Below are 22,739 nucleotides of genomic sequence, written 5' to 3' on the forward strand. Positions count from 1 at the left end.
ATGGATAATAAACGATTATCTTGTAACAGGAAATATAATAATAACTATTTATCATTGCCTGTAGGGCATATTTCCAACAGTGTCTTCCACACTGGCGCTAGCAGAAAATGTGGACCTACACACACAACAAATAACTTTGCTCCGAACGAGTACAGAGAGGTTGTCAATCTCTCAGGCCTTGTAGTTTGCAAAGGATAAAAACACAAGCGGGAAAAGTGATAGTGGTTGCAACGGAAAAGTAAATGAAAGCAGTAAATGATGGAGGTGTAAACAATAATGGTGATATGGACCGGAGTCACATGATGTTCACTAGTGATGTCTCTCTCCCAAAAGACGATAAACAACTATGCTTGGGTAAACAAATTATAGTTAGGCAATTGACAGAATTATGAACGTGTCGCAATGCTAATTATGCTACTTGACAGTTAGAGGTTCAATGGTAATGGGAAGCATGCCAAGACAAGTAGACCGTTTATTCATCAGCATCTACTTACTAATCATCCACCTTAAGATATCTATCCAGAACATCTCACCGGTATTAAGTTGCGAGCCCCACCCAAAGTGTAAACTCAAAGCAACGGGCAACTGCATTAACGAACTATGCGTAAGGTAAACAATCCTTGCAACCGTGGTCACAAGCACCCTTGTTTTCTCCCTGGTGGCAACAGGACAACCCCTAGTCTCATGTTTTTGTCACTCAAGCTAGACATCGAGGGGCATGAACCCACAATCATGCATAACGATCCCTCTTGGGGTTACAATCTACTACTCGGCCAAAGCAATAAATAGCAACAGAGAACATGCATGAATCACTAAGGAACATAATATAAAAGGATATTAAAATATATAACTCATGACAATCTAAACATAATCTCATAATCCATCGGATCCCAACAAACCGAGCATAGCAATAGCAAGAGAATTGCATAGATGCCTTGATCATGTAGGCAGCTCACAAGGACTAACCATTGAAGCACAAGATTGGAGAGAGGACATCACATAGCTATTGGTCATGGACTCGTGGTCCAAGGAGGAATACTCATGACAGGTCCGGGAAGCGTCCATGGCGGTGGAGAAGCTCCCGGAGGTCAATCCTCCCTCCAGCAGGGTGCCGAGAAGAGGTCTCCTGGCGCTCCAGATCTCGGAAGCACTACGGCGGCGAAACGATGGAGAAATTCGCTATTCTGGATGTGATGGAAGTGTTTTCTTGTGGAGGAGTAAATATAGGCCAAGGGAGGGCACCAGAGGACGTGGGACCCACCCAGGCGGCCTCTTGGAGCAGCCAGGGGGTAGGCCGCGCCCACAGGTCGCCTGGGCGGCCCGTGACCCCCCTCTAGCCCATCTTCGGTGATCTGGAAGCTTGCGGTACGCTGATTTTTATATATTTTCTCGGGATTTTTCGGGCTTCGGAAAATTGGGTAAAAGCCCCTGCAAAAAAGACATCATTAGACAGGAACTGGCACTGGGTGCACTGAGTTAGTAGGTTAGTCCAAATATGTGTAAAATGATATAAAAGTGTAGAAAAATGTATAACATTGTGACCCAAAAGATCATGGAACAAGCAGAAATTATAGATACGTTTGGAACGTATCAGTCGTCGATGTAGACATGTATATGTTCTTGCCGATTTACGGCAGGAGGCATCGTTGCATGCAGCGCAAGAAGGTGGTGCCTCTGTTTTTCAGGCCAAACGTCATCGTCGTGTAGAAGTAGGGTCTCAAAGGGGTGATAAAGGTGGTCTTGAGCCGGTCGGTCGGGTCCAGCTTGATCTGGTGGTAGCCGGAATAGGCGTCCAAAAAGGACAGCAAATCGCAACCGGTCGTGGACTCAATCACTTGATCTACCCGTGGCAGGGCGAAAGGGTCCTTCGGACATGCCTTATTCAGACTTGTGTAGTCGATACACATGCACCAGGTTTTGTTTTTCTTCAACACCAGGACTAGGTTGGCCAGCCAGTCCAGGTGGAAAACTTCCATGATGAAGCCGGCTGCAAGCAGCTAGGCGATCTCTTCTCCGATTGTGCGTCGCTTCCCCTCAGCGAAGCGGTACAAAGGTTGTTTGATCGGCTTTGCATCCGGCTGCACATGAAGCTTGTGCTCGGCGTACTTCCTTGGGACTCCTAGCATGGGGGACCATGCAAAGATATCTCGATTCTCACGGAGGAAGTCGACGAGCTCGCCTTTCGATTTGGGGCTGAGGTTGGTGCCGATGGTGACACGCTGCTTGGGGTTGGCCGGGTCGAGTGGCACTTGCTTGGTTTCCTTGTACGGCTCGAATGAGGCGTCGCTGGCCGACTGGGATGGAGGAGTGGACAGGGCCGTCTGCTTGGTGGCATGAGCCACGAACCGGTCGAGCTTCCTTTTCTCCTCTGCAATCACCAGCGCCTCGGCCAGCCAGGCTGTTGTCGCGTGTGCACTCGATCGACTTCTTTTAGTCGCCGGCAACAGTGATAATGCCCTTAGGAGCCAACATCTTTACCTTGAGGTAGGCGTAATGGGGGATCGCCATGAATTTGGCCAGCGCCGACCTTCCCAGCGGCGCATGGTATGGGCTGTTGAGGTCCACCACCTCGAACCACACCGGCCCGCGACAGAAGTGCGACTTGTTGCCAAAGAGGACGTCCAACTGGATTTTGCCGATAGGCGAGCATGACTACCCCGACACAATGCCATGGAAAACAGTCCGGGTCGGCTGCAGGTCCTTCTCCTTCATCCCGAGCTTGAGCTAGATGTTGCGGTAAATGATGTTGATGCTGCTACCGCCATCGACTAGCACCCGCGAGAACCGGCAAGTGAGTCTCTTGGAGGCGATGGTGCGGTCGAGGACGAGTGCGTATGTGCGAGGGTTCGGCATCACCGAGGGATGGTCCGCCTAGCTCCATGTAATTGGCTTTTTGAACCAATGCATGTACTAAGGAACCGAGGGGACCAAGGCATTCACCTCATGCCGGCGCTGATACTGGTTGTGCTTGCCATCGCCCTCGTTGGTGAAGACGACGTAGGCCCCGTCCTGCTCGGGGAATTGGTCGTGGAGATGGCCATCATTGGGTGGTGGTGGAGCTGGAGACGAACTCGGCCCAGGGTCCAGACCTCGAGGAGTCGCCCCCGGGGGAGCCGATAGACCCTCGCCCCGGACCACGCGCTTTGAGAAGGTGCACTGCCGGAGCGTGTTGGTGGCCGGCTTTGCCCCGAAATGCATCTTGCAGGGCGCGTCGAGCATCTGCTCGAAGGTGAGCTTGGGCTGCCAGGAATTCTTGCCAGTTCGTTGTCGCTGAGCGCCGGCTTGCGCAGCCGGTTGCTCTTCCTCCACGTTGGCCACCTACTTGCTCCCAGGTCGCGGTTCTTCCTGATCCGCCTTGCGCTTGTTGTTTTGCCTGCCTCGGTTGTGGCCATTCGGCCTAGTTGTAGCCGGCGGTTGGACGGATTTGTCCGTCGCGCTGACCTTGATACGCATTGCAAAGTCAGCAGTGGCGTACTTGTCCGCCTTGGCCATGAGTGCCGCCAAAGAGGTGGGCTCGGATCACATGAGTTTGTGCTTGAGAAGGGTTCCGTCTCGGCAGCCTTTGATGAAGTACTGAATTTCTTGTACTTCATGCACTCCTCCGCAGGAGTTGCGCAACTCTGTCTAGCGCGTGACGTTGTTGCAAAGGGCCTCGTCGGGCTTCTGAACAACTAACAGCTATTGACGCTTCTGAACGGCTACCGTGCAGCTCACGGGGGCGGCGAAGGCGTTTGTAGGTGCCGGTGAAGTTGCGGACGAAAGCCTCTTCAAAGTCAACCCAGTTGTTGACGCTGCCGGCTGGCAGGCTGTTAAGCTAAGTTCTTGTCGAGTCGGTCAGCATGAGTGGCACGTAGCGTACGGCTACCCGCTTGTTGCCTCGGGCGATGCCGACTACAGTGGTGTAGTCGATCAGCCAGTCTTCCGTCTTGGCGGAGCCGTTGTAATTTGGAGTATCACGGGGAAGGGTGAAGCCCGACGGGAATGGCTCCCCACAGATCCGGGGGCTGAAGCACGCCAAACCGGTGGGACCCTCCTCCTCCAGGAGGGCCGACTAAGCCAGAAGGTCGATGCGGGTGTGAGCATCATTCTCGCTGCGAAGGACACGAGGGCCTATCCGAGAGCTCGGGCCAGATTGGGGGCACGGGTGTGCTAGCCTTTTCCCGCCGCTCACGCGAGGGAACTTCATGAACCGAGCCTCCTTCATTTCCAGCCGCTTCGTGGAGCCGGCTAGATACTGTCTAATGCTTGCTTCGGTGCTAGGAACGTCGTTCGTGGCTTCCCTCGGCCTTCCGGCCACAACCGCGTAGGGAGGAAGAATGTTGAGCTTGCTGACGGCCGCTGGAGACATGGTAACCTTGTTGCTCGTTGGTCGAAACTCGGAGACACGAAGAAAGCACGGGCAGGATCGAGGCGATCTTGTTGCTCGTTGGCGGCAGCGAGGAGGTCATTGACGCGCTTTTCTTGGCGCACACGCTCCTCGCCCTCCAGGGCATCCATCTCTCCAAGGGCCGCCTGGGCGGCCAGCATGTTGGCCGCATGAGTGTCGTACATGGGTAGCTTGCCGCCTAGGATTTTGGCAACAACCCGACCGCGACCGCGGACATCGCCACGCCGGCTGGGTCCGTCAGCGGTCGGGTGAAGCATTAGGCAGAGTTGTACTCGCGTTGCGCAGCCTCCATCCGGTGCTTGGTGGTGGAGAGGGTGGTGCCCTCCATCAGTAGCTGCTTGCGAGCCTCTTCCAGCTCGGCCCTAGCCGACGCTGGGTTATCCATCGGAGCGATAGGAGCAGTGAGCCCGGCAAGGGTGACATGAAGCGGGTCAGAAGGGTCCGGATGGAGCGCAGCTGCGTCCATCGTGGCCTTGCCACGATCCGAACTGGTGTTCGAGCCTGCAACCATCACATCCATGAGATCGGAGGAAATGTCGACATCTTGCGGGGCGAGAGAACCCGCAAACGCTAGCGGGCTGCAGTCGAGTACATCGCTGGGGTACTCATTGGGTGTAGGCGCATCTTCAAGACTAAGTCTGCTGAAGTGTGTGCACACAGCATCGATGTCGACGTCCACGCCAAGGTGGCAAGGCTCGTCATCAAGGCGCGGGTTTTCAAAGAGGACATAGAGGCGAATGACGTCAAGAGCAACGCCGTTGCCTAGCAGCTCACTAGTGAGCTCGACGGCGGAGCCTGTGGGGCAAGATGAGCCATCGATCAACATCGTGGAAACCTCCACATGGACAGGCTCCACGGGCGTGCTGATTAGTCCAGACACGAGGCATCTGGTGGGGTTGGCGAAGGGTCCTGTCTGGAGTGTAACTCCGACCGGTGCCGCGGACGGCCCCATGGTGGGCGCCAACTGTCGTTGTTTTCTCACGACAGATGCCATGGGTAGGCTTATCGAGAGTGGTTGGGACCGAAGGGACGCCGGCGGGCTCCGGGAACGAGATTGGCAACTAGCAACGCAAGCCGCACGATGTACCAAGGTTCGGGGCTCTCCGTGGGAGATAATGCCCCTAGTCCTTCCGGAGTGGTTGATGAACCCAAAGGATTACAAGATGCTCCTTGAGCTGTTCAATGCAGGAGGAAGATGGACCATTCGGCTCGCTATCTGCCTCTCCTGTACAGGTGTGTGGGTGTGAGAATGACCGACCCTCTGCATGGAGGGGTCCAGGGGGTTTAATAGACGAACCCTCGTCCTACAAAATGGATAATAGGTACAATATGAGGGGCCCGGCTGGCCACAGGGCCCACATATGATTTGTCTTGTCGCTGGAGGGGCCCGCTGGCTGCAAAGTCCCATCTGGCCATGGGACCCGCCGACTGACCTGCGGGATTAGTGCGTGCTTCCCACGTAGGGCACGAGCCGTACGAAGGCCGTCCTCTTGTGGGATCCGGCGCCGGTCAGCGGTACGGCTATCTCAAGTGTAGCCACGCCGGTCTGGGTAATGGAGTGGGTGGTGGCGTGCAGGTACTGTACACGGTTGACGGGTCGTAGCCGGCACGAGTCAGCGGTACGGCCGCCACCACTGTAGCCACGCGTATACTTCTCCATTGTACCCGTGCTGAGGTACTTTCTCCTTCAATCGAAGGCCCCCATCACATCGTGGGGGTCGATGCGTTAGGTGCCTTCCAGACAGCATGGACCACAGAGCCGGCTAGGAGGAGCCGGCAGTTGAGGAAGCTTTCGCCCCTCTCTGCGTTGAAGTGTGGGGGAGTAGGCTTGATGAGCCTACTGTTGGAAATATGCCCTAGAGGCAATAATAAAATGGTTATTATCATATTTCCTTGTTCATGATAATCGTCTATTGTTCATGCTATAATTGTATTAACAAGAAACAGTAATACATGTGTGAATAAATAGATCACAATGTGTCCCTAGCAAGCCTCTAGTTGGCTAGCTCGTTAGTCAATAGATGATCATGGTTTCCTGATCATGGGCATTAGATGTCATTGATAACGGGATCACATCATTAGGAGAATGATGTGATGGACAAGATCCAATCCTAAGCATAGCACTAGATCATATTGTTCGTATGCTAAAGCTTTTCTAACGTCAAGTGTCTTTTCCTTTGACCATGAGATTGTGCAACTCCCGGATACCGTAGGAGTGCTTTGGGTGTATCAAACGTCACAACGTAACTGGGTGACTATAAAGGTGCACTACGGGTACCTCTAAAAGTGTCTGTTGGGTTGGTACGAATTGAGATCGGGATTTGTCACTCCGTGTGATGGAGAGGTATCTCTGGGCCCACTCCGTAGAACATCATCATGAGCTCAATGTGACTAAGGAGTTAGTCACACGATGACGTGCTACAGAACGAGTAAAGAGACTTACCGCTAACAAGATTGAACAAGGTATAGGTATACCAACGATCGAATCTCGGGCAAGTTCTATACCGACAGACAAAGGGAATTTTATACGGGATTGATTGAATCCTTGACATCGTGGTTCATTCGATGAGATCATCTTGGAGCAAGTGTGAGCCACCATGGGTATCTAGACCCCGTTGATGGTTATTGGTCGGAGAGGTTTCTCGGTCATGTCTGCCTGTCTCCCGAACCCGTAGGATCTACACACTTAAGGTTCGATGACGCTAGGGTTATAGGGAATTCTTATACGAGGTTATCGAAAGTTGTTCGGAGTCCCGGATGAGATCCCGGACGACACGAGGAGCTCCGGAATGGTCCGGAGGTAAAGATTGATATATAGGACGGATGGTTTCGGACACCGGAAGTGTTTCGGGCATCATCAGTAACGTACCGGGACCACCGAGACCATCGGAGGTGGCCCCGGGGGTCCACCGAAAGGGGGCAACGACCCCGGGAGGCTAGATGGGACAAGTGGGGAGGGAACCAACCCCTAGGTGGGCTGGTGCTCCCCCCCCCACTCAGCCCAAGGCGCAAGGGAGAGGGAAGGGGGGCAAACCCTAAGGCAGGTGGGCCTAAGGCCCACCAGGGGTGCGCCACACCCCTCCTCCCCTCCTGGCTGCCACCTCCTGGCGCAGATGGGCCTGCCGCACCCCTTGGGGGTGGGAACCCTAAGGGCTGCGCCCCTCCCTCTCCCCCTATATATAGTTGAGGTTTTGGGGCTGTTTTACACACGGTTTTCTCTCTCTCTCGGCGCAGCCCTGCCCCTCTTCCTCCTCCTCTCTGCCGGTGCTTGGCGTAGCCCTGTCGGGAGACCTCGTCTCTCCATCGACACCACGCCGTCGTGCTGCTGGAGTTCTTCGCCAACCTCTCCCTCCTCCTTGCTGGATCAAGGTGCGGGAGACGTCACCGGGCTGCACGTGTGTTGAACGCGGAGGTGCCGTAGTTCGGCACTAGATCGGAATCACACCGCGATCTGAATCGCCGCGAGTACGACTCCATCAACCGCGTTCTAGTAACGCTTCCGCTTAGCGATCTTCAAAGGTATGAAGATGCACTCACCCCTATCTCTTTGTTGGTCTCTCCATAGGAAGATCTGAATATGCGTAGGAATTTTTTTGAATTTATGCTACGTTACCCAACAGTGGCATCCGAGCCACGTTTTCTATGTGTAGATTCTATGCACGAGTAGAACACAAAAGGTTGTGGGCGATGATTTGTCAATTTCTTGCCGCTACTAGTCTTATTCCGCTACTAGTCTTATTCTTTTCCGGCGGTATTGTGGGATGAAGCGGCCCGGACCGACCTTACACGTACGCTTACGTGAGACAGGTTCCACCGACAGTCATGCACACCGTGCATAAAGGTGGCTAGCGGGTGTCTGTCTCTCCCACTCTAGTCGGATTGGATTTGGAGAAAAGGATCCTTACGAAGGGTAAATAGCTTTGGCATATCATCGTTGTGGCTGTCACGTAGGCAAGAAGGCGTTCTTGCTAGAAACCCAAATCAGCCACGTAAAACTTGCAACAACAATTAGAGGACGTCTAACTTGTTTTTGGAGGGTTTGACATGTGATGTGATATGGCCAAAGTTGTGATGTTGCATGTTTGATGTATGAGATGATCATGTTATTGTAATAGGTTTCACGACTTGCATGTCGATGAGTATGACAACCGGCAGGAGCCATAGGAGTTGTCTTAATTTATGGTATGAGATGCAACGCCATGTGCTTACTACTTTTACTTCATTGCTAACGGTTAGCCATAGTAGTACTGATAGTAGTAGTTGGCGTGACGACTTCACGGAGACACGATGATGGAGATCATGGTGTCACGCCGGTGACAATGATGATCATGCGATGCCTGAAGATGGAGATCAAAAGAGCAAAGATGATAACGGCCATATCATGTTACTATATGATTGCATTGTGATGTTTATCATGTTTTTCATCTTATTGCTTAGAACGATGGTAGCATAATAAGATGATCCCTCTTAAAATTTCGAGAACGTATTCCCCTAAGTGTGCACCGTTGCGAAGGATCGTTGTCTCGAAGCACCACGTGATGATCGGGTGTGATAGATTCTAACATTCGCATACAACGGGTGTAAGCTAGATTTACACACGCGAAACACCTAGGTTGACTCGACGAGCTTAGCATGTACAGACATGACCTCGGATACAAGAGACCGAAAGGTCGAACATGAGTCGTATGGTTGAATACGATCAGCATGAAGTTGCTCACCATGATGACTAGTCCATCTCATGTGATGATCGGACACGGGTTATTCAACATGGATCATGTATCACTTAGATGACTAGAGGGATGTCTATTTAAGTGGGAGTTCATACTTAATTTGATTAAATAAACTTAATTGTCATGAACTTAGTCTAAAAGTTGTCGTTATAAATATTGTAGATGGCCAACGTCAACCTCAATTTCAACGCATTCCTAGAGAAAAACAAGCTGAAAGATGATGGTAGCAACTATGTGGACTGGGTTCGCAACTTTAAGCTCATCCTTGAAGCAGCTAAAAAGGCTTATGTCCTTGATGCCCCGCTAGGTGACCCTCCTGCTCCCGCAGCAGCCCAGGACATTCTGAACGTCTGGCAAACGCGGAGTGCTGACTACTCTCTAGTTAGGTGTGGCATGTTATACAGTTTAGAAACGGGGCTCCAAAAGGCGTTTTGAGCAACACGGTGCATATGAGATGTTCCAAGAGCTGAAGCTAGTTTTTTAAGCTCATGCCCGTGTCGAGAGATATGAAGTCTCTGACAAGTTCTTTAGCTGTAAGATGGAGGAGAACAGTTATGTCAGTGAGCACATACTCAAAATGTCTGGGTTACACGGTCGTCTGACTTCACTTGGAGTCGAACTTCCAGATGATGCGATAATTGACAGAATCCTCCAGTCTCTCCCACCAAGCTACAAAGGCTTTGTGCTTAACTACAACATGCAAGGGATGGAGAAGACCATTCCCGAGTTGTACTCGATGCTCAAGTCTCAGAAGTAGAAATCAAGAAAGAGCATCAAGTGTTGCTGGTCAACAAGACCACTAGTTTCAAGAAGGGCAAGGGTAAGAAGAACTTCAAGAAAGACGGCAAAGCTATTGCCGTGCCCGATAAGCCAGATGTCGGGAAGAAGAAAAACAATGGACCCAAATCTGAGACTGAGTGTTTCCATTGCAAGGGAAAAGGTCACATGAAGCGGAACTGCCCCAAATACTTAGCGGACAAGAAGGTCGGCAACGTTAAAGGTATATGTGATATACATGTTATTGATGTGTACCTTACCAGCGCTCGTAGTAGCTCCTGGGTATTTGATACCGGTGTTGTTGCTCACATTTGCAACTCAAAGCAGGAACTGCGGAATACGCGGAGACTGGCAAAGGACGAGGTAACGATGCGCGTCGGCAATGGCTCCAAGGTCGATGTGATCGCCGTCGGCACGTTACCTCTACATCTACCGTCGGGATTAGTTTTAAACCTTAATAATTGTTATTTAGTACCAGCTTTAAGCATGAACATTGTATCAGGGTCTTGCTTAATGCGAGACGGCTACTCATTTAAGTCAGAGAATAATGGTTGTTCTATTTATATGAGTGATATGTTTTATGGTCATGCTCCGGTGGTGAATGGTTTATTCTTGATGAATCTCGATCGTGATGTTACGCATATTCATAGTGTGAGTACCAAAAGATGTAAAGTTGATAATGATAGTCCCACATACTTGTGGCACTGCCGCCATGGTCATATCGGTGTTAAGCGCATGAAGAAGCTCCATACTGATGGACTATTAGAGTCTCTTGATTTTGAATCATTTGACACATGCGAACCGTGCCTCATGGGCAAGATGACTAAGACTCCATTCTCAGGAATAATGGAGAGAGCAACCGACTTATTGGAAATAATACATACTGATGTGTGTGGTCCAATGAACGTTGAAGCTCACGGTGGCTATCGTTATGTTCTCACTCTCACCGATGATTTGAGTAGGTATGGGTATATCTACTTGATGAAGCACAAATCTGAGACATTTGAAAAGTTCAAGGAATTTCAGAGTGAGGTCGAGAATCAACGTGACAGAAAAATTAAGTGTCTACGATCTGATCGTGGAGGAGAATATTTGAGTCACGAGTTTGGCACACACACCTAAGGAAGTGTGGAATCGTTTCACAACTGACGCCGCCTGGCACACCGCAACGCAACGAAGTGTCTGAACGTCATAATCGCACTTTATTAGATATGGTACGATATATGATGTCTCTTACCGACTTACCGCTATCATTTTGGGGATACGCATTAGAAACTGCAGCATTCACTTTAAATAGGGCACCGTCTAAATCCGTTGAGACAACACCGTATGAACTATGGTTTCGCAAGAAACCTAAGTTGTCGTTTCTTAAAGTTTGGGGCTGCGATGCTTATGTGAAGAAACTTGAACCAGAAAAGCTCGAACCCAAAGCGGAGAAATGCGTATTCATAGGATACCCTAAGGAAACTATTGGGTATACCTTCTATCTTAGATCCGAAGGTAAAACCTTTGTTGCCAAGAACGGATCCTTTCTAGAGAAAGAGTTTCTCTCGAAAGAAGTAAGTGGGAGGAAGGTAGAACTTGATGAGGTAATTACACCCCCTCTCGAACAGGATAGTAGCGCAGCGCGGGAAATTGTTCCTGTGGCGCCTACACCAACTGAAGAGGAAGTTAATGATAATGATTATGAAGCTTCGGATCAAGTTACTACTGAACCACGAAGGTCCACGAGGGCACACTCCGCGGCAGAGTGGTACGGCAACACAATGATGGAAATCATGTTGTTAGACAACGGTGAACCTTTGAACTATGAAGAAGCGATGGCGGGCCCGGATTCCAACAAATGGCTTGAAGCTATGAAATCCGAGATAGGATCCATGTATGAGAACAAAGTATGGACTTTGGTGGACTTGCCCTATGACCGGCGAGCCATAGAAAATAAATGGATCTTCAAGAAGAAGACTGATGCAAACGGTAATGTAACCGTTTATAAAGCTCGACTTGTCGCAAAGGGTTTTCGACAAATTCAAGGAGTTGACTACGAAGAGACTTTCTCTCCCGTAGTGAAGCTGAAATCAGTCCGAATCATGTTAGCGATTGCCGCCTTTTATGATTCTGAAATTTGGCAAATGGACGTCAAAACAACGTTCCTTAACGGGAACCTTAAGGAAGAGTTGTATATGATGCAACCAGAAGGATTTGTCGACCCTAAGGGTGCTAACAAAGTGTGAAAGCTCCAGCGCTCCATCTATGGGCTGGTGCAAGCATCTCAGAGTTGGAACATTCGCTTTAATGAGGTGATTAAAGCGTTTGGGTTCATACAGGTTTACGGCGAAGCCTGTCTGTACAAGAAAGTGAGTGGGAGCTATGTAGCTTTCCTCATACTGTATGTGGATGACATATTATTGACGGGGAACAATACAGAAATGTAGGAGAGCATAAAGGCCTATTTGAACAAGAGTTTTTCAATGAAGGACCTTGGAGAAGCTGCATACATATTAGGCATCAAGATCTATAGAGATAGATCGAGACGCCTCATAGGTCTTTCGCAAAGTACATACCTTGACAAGATATTGAAGAAGTTCAATATGGAAAACTCAAAGAAAGGGTTCTTACCAGTTTTTCAAGGTATGAGATTGAGTAAGACTCAGTCACCGACCACGGCTGCAGATAGAGAGAAGATGAGTTATGTCCCCTACGCTTCAGCCGTAGGCTCTCTTATGTATGCCATGCTGTGTACCAGACCTGATATAAACCTTGCCATAAGTTTGGTAGGGAGGTACCAAAGTGATCCCGGTATCGAACACTGGACAGCGGTCAAGAATATCCTTAAGTACCTGAAAAGGACTAAGGAAATGTTTCTCGTTTATGGAGGTGACGAAGAGCTCGTCGTAAAGGGTTACGCCGACGCTAGCTTCGACACTGATTCGGATGACTCTAAGTCACAGACCGGATACGTATATGTTTTGAATGGTGGGGCAGTGAGCTGGTGCAGCAGCAAGAAAGAAGTCGTGGCGGCATCTACATGTGAAGCGTAGTACATAGCTGCTTCAGAAGCGGCTCATGAAGGAATTTGGATGAAGGAGCTCATCACCGACCTTGGAGTGGTTCCAAGCGCGTCGGGTCCAATGACACTCTTCTGTGATAACACTGGGGCCATTGCCATTGCTAAGGAGCCCAGGTTTCACCGGAAGACCAAGCACATCAAACGCCGCTACAACTCCATCCAGGACCATGTCCAGAGTGGAGTAATACATATTTGTAAAGTACACACGGATCTGACTATTCTAGACCCGTTGACTAAACCTCTTCCACGAGCCAAACATGATAAACACCATAATGTTATGGGTGTTCCATACATCACAATGTAACTAGATTATTGACTCTAGTGCAAGTGGGAGACTGTTGGAAATATGCCCTAGAGGCAATAATAAAATGGTTATAATCATATTTCCTTGTTCATGATAATCGCATATTGTTCATGCTATAATTGTATTAACAGGAAACAGTAATACATGTGTGAATAAATAGATCACAATGTGTCCCTAGCAAGCCTCTAGTTGGCTAGCTCGTTAGTCAATAGATGATCATGGTTTCCTGATCATGGGCATTAGATGTCATTGATAACAGGATCACATCATTAGGAGAATGATGTCATGGACAAGACCCAATCCTAAGCATAGCACTAGATCGTATTGTTCGTATGCTAAAGCTTTTCTAATGTCAAGTGTCTTTTCCTTCGACCGTGAGATTGTGGAACTCCCGGATACCGTAGGAGTGCTATGGGTGTATCAAACGTCACAACGTAACTGGGTGACTATAAAGGTGCACTACGGGTACCTCTGAAAGTGTCTGTTGGGTTGGTACGAATCGAGATCGGGATTTGTCACTCCGTGTGACGGAGAGGTATCTCTGGGCCCACTCCGTAGAACATCAACATGAGCTCAATGTGACTAAGGAGTTAGTCACACGATGACGTGCTACAGAACGAGTAAAGAGACTTATCAGTAACGAGATTGAACAAGGTATAGGTATACCGATGATCGAATCTCGGGCAAGTTCTATACCGACAGGCAAAGGGAATTGTATACGGGATTGATTGAATCCTTGACATCGTGGTTCATTCGATGAGATCATCATGGAGAAAGTGGGAGCCACCATGGGTATCCAGACCCCACTAATGGTTATTGGCCGGAGAGGTGTCTCGGTCATGTCTGCCTGTCTCCCGAACCCGTAGGGTCTACACACTTAAGGTTCGATGACGCTAGGATTATAGGGAATTGTTATACGAGGTTATCGAAAGTTGTTCGGAGTCCCGGATGAGATCCCGGACGTCAGGAGGAGCTCCGGAATGGTCCGGAGGTAAAGATTGATATATAGGACGGATGGTTTCGGACATCGGAAGTGTTTCGGGCATCACCGGTAACGTACCGGGACCACCGGGACCACCGGAGGTGGCCCCGGGGATCCACCGAAAGGGGGCAACGACCCCGGGAGGCTAGATGGGACAAGTGGGGAGGGAACCAGCCCCTAGGTGGGCTGGTGCGCCCCCCCCCCCCACTCAGCCCAAGGCGCAGGGGAGAGGGAAAGGGGGGCAAACCCTAAGTCAGGTGGGCCTAAGGCCCACCAGGGGTGCGCCACACCCCTCCTTCCCTCGTGGCCGCCACCTCCTGGCGCAGATGGGGCTGCCGCACCCCTTGGGGTGGGAACCCTAAGGGCTGCGCCCCTCCCTCTCCCCCTATATATAGTTGAGGTTTCGGGGCTGTTTTACACACGATTTTCTCTCTCTCTCGGCGCAGCTCTGCCCTTCTTCCTCCTCCTCTCTGCCGGTGCTTGGCGAAACCCTGCCGGGAGACCTCGTCTCTCCATCGACACCACGCCGTCGTGCTGCTGGAGTTCTTCCCCAACCTCTCCCTCCTCCTTGCTGGATCAAGGTGCGGGAGACGTCACCGGGCTGCACGTGTGTTGAACGCGGAGGTGTCGTAGTTCGGCACTAGATCGGAATCACACCACGATCTGAATCGCCGCGAGTACGACTCCATCAACCGCGTTCTAGTAACGCTTCCGCTTAGCGATCTTCAAAGGTATGAAGATGCACTCACCCCTCTCTCGTTGCTGGTCTCTCCATAGGAAGATCTGAATATGCGTAGGAATTTTTTTGAATTTATGCTACGTCACCCAACACCTACCCCGGGGTTATCCCCCCGTCATTCCCCCCTGTCCGTGCAAAGTGCCAGCGGTCGTACCGCGGGTGCTAGAAATAGTACCGCTGCTGGCAGTGGTAGTACCGCACGTGCCAGCGGTAGTACCGCTCTATGGGCGGTAGTAGTTTTTTACTACCGCTCTCTTCGACTTTTGCACAACCGCAGCCTCAGCGATGGTAGGCACGGAAGTAATTTTTTACTTCCGTGGTTGGTGGATCTACTGTGCGGTAGTACCGCTCCTGGCAGCAGTAATACCGCTTTGCTCGGGCTGTGAGTGGGGGTAACGGTTGGATTCTTTGCCCCACTATATAAAGGGGTCTTCTTCCTCAAGAAGGTTACCTCTTACCTCCCCAAGCTCCATTGTTGCTCCAAAGCTCATTTTTGCCCGATCTCTATCCCTAGCCAATCAAACTTGTTGATTTTCTAGGGATTGGTTGAGAAGGCCCTGATCTACACTTCCACCAAGAGATATTTGATTCCACCACTAATCCCTTGCGGATCTTGTTACTCTTGGGTGTTTGAGAACCATAAACGGTTGAGGTCACCTCGGAGCCACATTCCATTGTGATGAAGGTCTGTGGTCTTTTTGTGAGCCTCCAAGCTTAGTGTGGAGTTTGCCCCAACCTTGTTTGTAAAAGTCTGGTCGCCGCCTTCAAGGGCACCACTAGTGGAATCACGGCATCTCGCATTGTGTGAGGGTGTGTGGAGAATATGGTGGCCCTAGGGGCTTCTTGGGGAGCATTGTGCCTCCACACCTCTCCAACGGAGATGTACTTCCTGTCAAAGGGAAGGAACTTCGGTAACACATCCTCGTCTCCACCGGTTCCACTTGTGGTTATCTCTTACCTTTACCTTGTCCTTATTTGTTGTGGTGTATTCCTCGCTTGCATTAGTTGTTGTTGTTGTTAGCATCATATAGGTTGCTCAGCTAGCTGTTTATCTAGAAAACCTTTTGTTGCTAACCCTAATTTGTTAAGAAGAGCTAAAAATTAGTAGTTGCCTATTCACCCCCCCCGCTCTAGTCAACCATATCGACCCTTTCAGCTGGGTTATCTATGCATGTTTCTATACGGTTGTGCGACTTGGGCTTATAACAACTCATGTTGACCCGGGTTCTCTCTCATATGACTGCTAGCGACATAATCATATATGTGAACCAAAAGGCGCAAACGGTCCTGGCCAAGGTAAGGTGGCACCCATGGGGATTACCGTGTGTGAGGCTATAAAGTGATATGATGTGTTGCATGCTAGATTCGTATGGCTTAGGATCGGGGTCCCGACAGCATGCATGACATACATCAAGTGCTCTCAAATCCAATATTCAATCCAACATAATGAGATCTCAAAGGGAAAGATTCAATTCATCACAACAAAGTAGCAAGGGAATAACATCATATGATCCAACTAGATTAACAACGCCCGTGATACATTAAGAGAGAGAAAAGGAGAGATTAACACATAGCTACTAGTGCATACCCTCAGCCCCGAGGGTGAACTACTCCCTCCTCGTCATGGCCTCCGCCGGGATGATGAAGAGGGCCACCAGAGATGATTTACCCCCTACGGCAGGGTACTAGAAAGGCTCCACATGGGTTTTTCGTTGATACAAAGAGTTATGACAACGAAGCGGAAGTTCTCTGTTTATTTCTGAGGGTTTGTGTATATATAGGATTTTTTTGGCATTGGAATCACGCTAAATGGAGTCACGTGGGCCCCACGAGCCATGAGGGTGTGACCAGGGGGTTGGCCGCACAGTGTTGTCTTGTGGCCCACAGGTGGGTCCCCTCCGGTGGTTCTTCCCTCCAATATTACTCATATGTTCCATAAAAAAACATTAAAAAGTTTCGGGCGATTCCGAGAACTTTCATTTTCTCCACAAAAAACATCACCATTGTAATTCTGTTGAAAACAACGTCAGTCCGGGTTAGTTCTAAATAAATCATATAAAGTGCATCAAAACCATATAAATGTATTGTAAACATAGGTGAATATGGCATGAATACTTCATAAATTATTGATACGTTGGAGACGTATCAATAGCCTTGAGTTGCAAGCCGACTCAATTGTGCGCGGGTGATTGAGCAGCTTTTCGATTCACCTTGGAGAGACCCATGGGGGCACTTCAATGAACTTGGGGCAATCGCCATTGCTAAGAACTCTTGAGTTGGCAAGGGGGGGGGGGTTGTGTCGGTATAGAATGAAAGAAGGTGTGGGTTGGAAAGTTGTTGCACCCATGGACAATTAAATACCCTTGTAAAACAAGTGAAGAAGGGACATTTAGGCATTCAACCATCAATCCGCTTGTTTCCCAAATTCTTAAGGTACGCAAATCAAGAAACACCTTAAAGGTATGGTTAGGATTACTGTTGGTGGGCCTGAACCATGATTCCTCAAAACGGGTTTCTAAGAATCATATGTTAGAATCAAAGTCTTGTTGATAAGCAAGACCATACATCAGAATACAAGCTAACGAAGAAAGAAGTAGCCTGCTGAGCCAAAGATATTGAAGAAGAAGTCGTTCCGAGGAAGGGGACATAGTCTTTGGCTTTCAAGACAAGTTCATGGGCTATTGAAAGTGCACTGGACTAGGGGGGAGGGTAACCCTAATGACCTATCGTCTATGGGTCACACATATGACCCATCGACCACTAGAAAGAAGGACTACCAGATCCTCGGCGTAGGCGAGATGGAAACTTCCGAAGACTTGGCACGCGCATCAAGGAGTGTTTGAGTAGTCGACATGTTTATCCCTAGATGGTAACAGACCATACGTGTAACCTTGGTACCCCCGATGCATATATAAGCTGAGAGATTTTAGTCTTTAAGGACAAGAACACAAGCCTTATGGTATAGAACGCAATCATACGATCTTGAGATAGATCATCTTGTACTTTGTACCCCCTCCAATAAATTCAATGAAAGCAGGACATAGGGTTTTACCTCTTTAAGGGGGACCGAGCCTGGGTAAAACATTGTCCCCCTTGTCTCCCGTTACCTTTGTTCCTAGATCACCAGTTTGGGACCCCTACCCGAGATCCACTAATTTTAGCATCGATAGTTCTGATGATAGGACGAACGACAGACGCACGCCTTGTGATCAAAATGTTGCTACCAAATGCCAAAACGATTCATATATCTAAAGTAAATAATACCATACTACGGGAAACATGAAATTTGCCGTCAACATTTTTTGGGGGCACATGGCGGAGAGCAATTTTGACGACAGGTGCTAACGAAGAAGAATGGATGACGCAAAAATACTTTGTCGTCTACATTTCTTTCTACATATGGCAAAGAGCTCACTTTTTCATCTATAAATAAAAATGCAGACGGCAAAAATACTTTGCCATCTGTGTTCTTATTTACACACAACAAAGAGCTTAGTTTGTCGTTTGTAGATAAAAACGATGACGACAAAGTCTTTGTCGTCTGAGTTTTTATCTATATACGGCAAAGTAGGCTCTTTGCCATCTGTAAAAGAAAAGACACATGGCAAAGAAGAAACACACCACGCGGATCGATCCCACGGATCGATGACATGGCATAATCTGCTCCACACATCATTAGCCCCATGATCGATTGTCCATTTCACCACTTTCTCTCCCTTATCCCACGACCCCAGCACGAGCCCACGCGGACTCACGATCTGTATCTTCCCTTGTTCCTCTCTTTCTCGTACATCTCTCTCTCTCTCTATCTCTCTCTCTCTCTCTCTTTCTCTCTCTCTCTCTCGTGCCTCTCTGTGCCCACCTCCGGCCTCCCCGCCCCGCCCTCCTAGCGGCCGGCCACCCCGACACGTCCGCCGTCGGCCCGTCACACAAACTGCCGTCCAATCACCTGTGCGAAAACCTCATGGCCGCCGTCGGCCATCCCTCCACACTTGTGGCCCCTGTCGGCCACCCCGCCACCCTCGCCACGGTCGCTGGCCACCCCGCCATGTACGCCGCCGGCCCATCACATGAGTCGTCATCCCATCACCTACGACCACAACATCGCCGCCCCGCCACGCTCGTGGCCTCCGCCGACCACCCCACCACGGCCGCCATCGACCCATCACGTGCGGCCACAACCCTGCTACTGGTCTCCTCAGGACCTCTCTTTCCTCCCTCGCATTATGTCCTCTCTGAGGTAGCCAATGCCGAAGGCGGAGAAGATGAGGATAGCGGCAACGATACTTGAGGCCGAGCTTCGCGAAGATGGGGAGACGATGGCTGGATGCATGGATGTAGGGAGGGGCGGACCGCTCCAGCGAGGCAGCTCTGGCGAGATCTTGGTTGCCATGGACGGCGACCACACACGGCCGTATTTTTTTTAATTATCTAAATAGTCATTGTCGTCTTTTGACTAATAGGATGACAACAAAGTGACGTGGGGCCGCCTGCTAACAGAAACCCCTAAACCTGACTTTGTCGTCTAGTGGCAGATGGCAAAGGTTTCTTCTTTGTCGTTTGGTGCACATGAAGGCTGACGGTAAAGGCACTAACTTCGTCTGTTTGGTCAGTTGCGTGAGTTACTTTTTTTTTGCCGTCTTTACTTATTTGCAGACGGCAAAGAGGTTATACTAACAGCAAAATCTTTGTCGTGTGCCCGGTGGAAAGCTCACGGCAAAGTACCTCTTTGCCTATTCACAGTATGTCGTCAAGCTTTGTCGTCTGTTGGCTGATGATAAATTTTTTAACATCTGTATATAGGCCTTTGTCGTGTGTTAATGTCTGATGGCAAATTTCCTGATTTCTGTAGTGCCACCTAATATAATGAGAGAAAGAGGGCAAATAATTGACATGGCTAAACGAGAGGAACAAAAGAGGGGTTTGTAATTTCGATTTGAGTTGACAATATATGTGTTATATGCCGCCAAAATGGTATATTTACAAACTTTATTCGACTATAATCGAATGGCATATTTTTTTATCATATAAGTCAAATTGAGGAAAAACAAATGCCACCCATCCTATTAGCCCGAGCGGAGAGAGTATTTGAAAAGGAGATAAACATGAATTGGAGGGTGTATGGCCATCTGTTTGTGGAGGACACGAAGGCAACTGTGATATTGATTGTTTGTTATGTGTTTTTTATTGTCTATATTTAATATTAATAAATACTTCCATCAGACATGTATCCTAAAAGCGTGTTTGTTTTGTGAATTAAGTATAGCTCAGATGGTTAGGTTGTTTGTGGTGAATTCAGTCCAACATACTCACGTATGTTGGTCTTTGTTAAAAAATACATTTTTCTGTATTTATTTTAGTCCTTTTAATGATGTACGTTCAGTAGAAGAAGACACTTTGGTTGATTGCGACTATAATAATTTCATCAATTTTAAGATATTGTGTAGTTTCTGTATCTCAAAGGTGTGCATAGGTATAGCGCGTGCATGCTTACGTTCATAGGAATGTATGTATGTGTGCATCTGCGATGGTGTTGTGTTAAAAATATGTTTTTTCTAATATCTCTATATATGGAAAAGTAAAAGAAATAGATATATCAGCCGCAGCGCATGACGCGGGCTACAACCGTGCGCTGTCCATCAAGAAACTTCCGACTGCATGCACAAAGCGCAAAACCACTCCCACCACATAAAGCCAATTGCTAATGGCGCATCTCTCAATCTTCGTCGGCAGCCAAGCCATGCACGAGAGCTAACGAGGAGGAGAGGCCGGCCGGTCAGAGATCGACCGAGATGCATCGTTCGTCGAGCTACTACCTGTCATCCTCTTCATCTTCGTCGTCATCGATGGGGGCGGCGTCGGTGACCGGTGGCCCAAGCGGGAATGCAGGGCTGGACGCTGACCATCTGCCGACGTACGACCCGCACTCGGACACAGCCAAGAAAGAGGCCCTCGACGCCTGCCGCGCCAACCTTGCCCACACACTCGTCCACCTCGTCCCCATCGTGGTCCTCCTCTCCGGGCTTCTCCTCTGGTCGCTCTCCACCACCCCCGTTCACCCCACCGGTATGTACACATGCGCATGCAAACATGCACACATCCCTACTCTTCCCTGATTCAACGCCGAGATCAATTACTGCTTTGGATATCCAGATAAATATAAACGTGTACTGCCGATCGGTGATATATTTAATCTTTGTTTCCCTTCGTCACCAGACTCCTGTTCCGTTTGATGCTCATACCTTTTTTAAGCCATCTCTTATTGTCTTGCTTCTGCGGTGTGTATGCATGCAGAGGTGGGCGTAATTTTGCTAAAGAAGGAAAGACTAATGGCGCTGAAGAGTGGGCTCGAGCACAGCTCGAACGGCCCCGGTATGGTGGTTGCGATGGAGAATCTGGATCCAGCGGGCAACACTGTTGGGAAAAGAATAAAGAAGGACGGACTTAAGAAATGAAATGGATGGATGTGGTCCCTGTTGTTTTTTCTTAGTAAAAGAGCAATTAGTTGCATGTATACCCATTTTGGAAAATACATTTTCTTAGTAAAAGAGCAAATTAGTTGCATGTATACCCATTAAAAAACGACTAAGGATATATAAAAACGATTTTTTTTCTCGATCATTAGAGTTTTGACTCCCTGGTTCAAATCATAGCACAAGTAACATTTTAGACAGGACAAGCCGTACTCAAAACCAGAGAACCAAAAGGTTTGACACGAGCCAATGACAAGCTCCACTTGATTTTAAAACTACCTACGTCATAGGGACGCCATGGGACCCCTACGTCCCGAACTGCAGCAACCTGGAGCACGCCCAGTTTTTCACGCGGGAGTGGGATATGCTATGGGCAAAATTGACAAATTTGATCCATGAGTCAAAGAATTTCATAAACTGAACTATGTTTAAAAAAAATTCATCCAGCTGACCCATTTTGTGTGGCGTGCGACAGTCAGGCGCCACAGTATATTGTGTGACGTCTTTGTCTTAGACGATGTGGTAGTGTGACGCCTATACCTTAGGCGTCACACTAGGTTTCAGATGTCACACAACGTAGTGTCGGACGTCGCACAGTGTAGTGTGGAGCCTAAGACAAAGACGTCACACAAAAATGTCAGTTGGATGAAATTTTTTCGAACGTAGCTCAGTTTATGAAATCCTTTGGCTGCTGGATTAAATTTGTTAATTTTGCCCATGCTATGTAGAGCGCCATGGCTAGGGATGCATGCCTGATTGTGGTAGCAGCTCCATATCAACACTCTAAAAAAAAAGCAGCTCCATATGCAGGTTGGTCTCCGGGCATATCCTATCGGATTTGGCTTTGGGTGCTCGGTGTGCGTCAGGCTCTCTGCTGGATGTGGAACGTGGCAGCGAGGAGTTGGCATTCCGTGCCTGCGGTGGCCGGCCATCGGCGCTACGGGTCCACGGCTGGTTGGATGGTTGTGGTTGCAAGTAGGTCATCATAGGCACGGAATGCCAACTCCTCGCTGTAACGTAGTTCAGTGTGGGATGACTTTGTACGACTCGACGACTCCGGCCGCGGCGGCCAACCACCAGCCTTTATGGCCCCGAGGTGCTCGTCGGGATCCCCCGGTCGCTCGCCTGCAGGCGCGGTCGTCTCGTGCGGGGCGGGATCCGCGGGTCGGGCCGCGTCTCCTCCGGCTTCTTCGACTTCCGAGTCTTCGCGATATCCACCCACACCGCCGCGAATCCTGCTGAGGGGTGAATGCTCCTTGTCGGTGCAGACAAGCTCACCC

At 49.3% G+C, this 22,739-nt stretch overlaps 1 protein-coding gene across 1 annotated transcript; it reads left to right on the plus strand.

Moving 5' to 3' along the window:
- The first annotated feature begins 20,736 nt into the window (after window positions 1–20,736).
- Window positions 20,737–21,602, plus strand: LOC123439958. The gene is made up of 2 exons (XM_045116568.1): window positions 20,737–21,052; window positions 21,281–21,602. Exons 1-2 carry the CDS (start codon window positions 20,779–20,781, stop codon window positions 21,439–21,441), a joined length of 435 nt encoding a protein of 144 aa, XP_044972503.1. The 5' UTR covers window positions 20,737–20,778; the 3' UTR covers window positions 21,442–21,602.
- The last annotated feature ends 1,137 nt before the right edge of the window (window positions 21,603–22,739 follow it).

Source organism: Hordeum vulgare, chromosome 3H (assembly GCF_904849725.1).
Source record: "Hordeum vulgare subsp. vulgare chromosome 3H, MorexV3_pseudomolecules_assembly, whole genome shotgun sequence".
In the NCBI taxonomy this organism is placed as follows: domain Eukaryota; kingdom Viridiplantae; phylum Streptophyta; class Magnoliopsida; order Poales; family Poaceae; genus Hordeum; species Hordeum vulgare.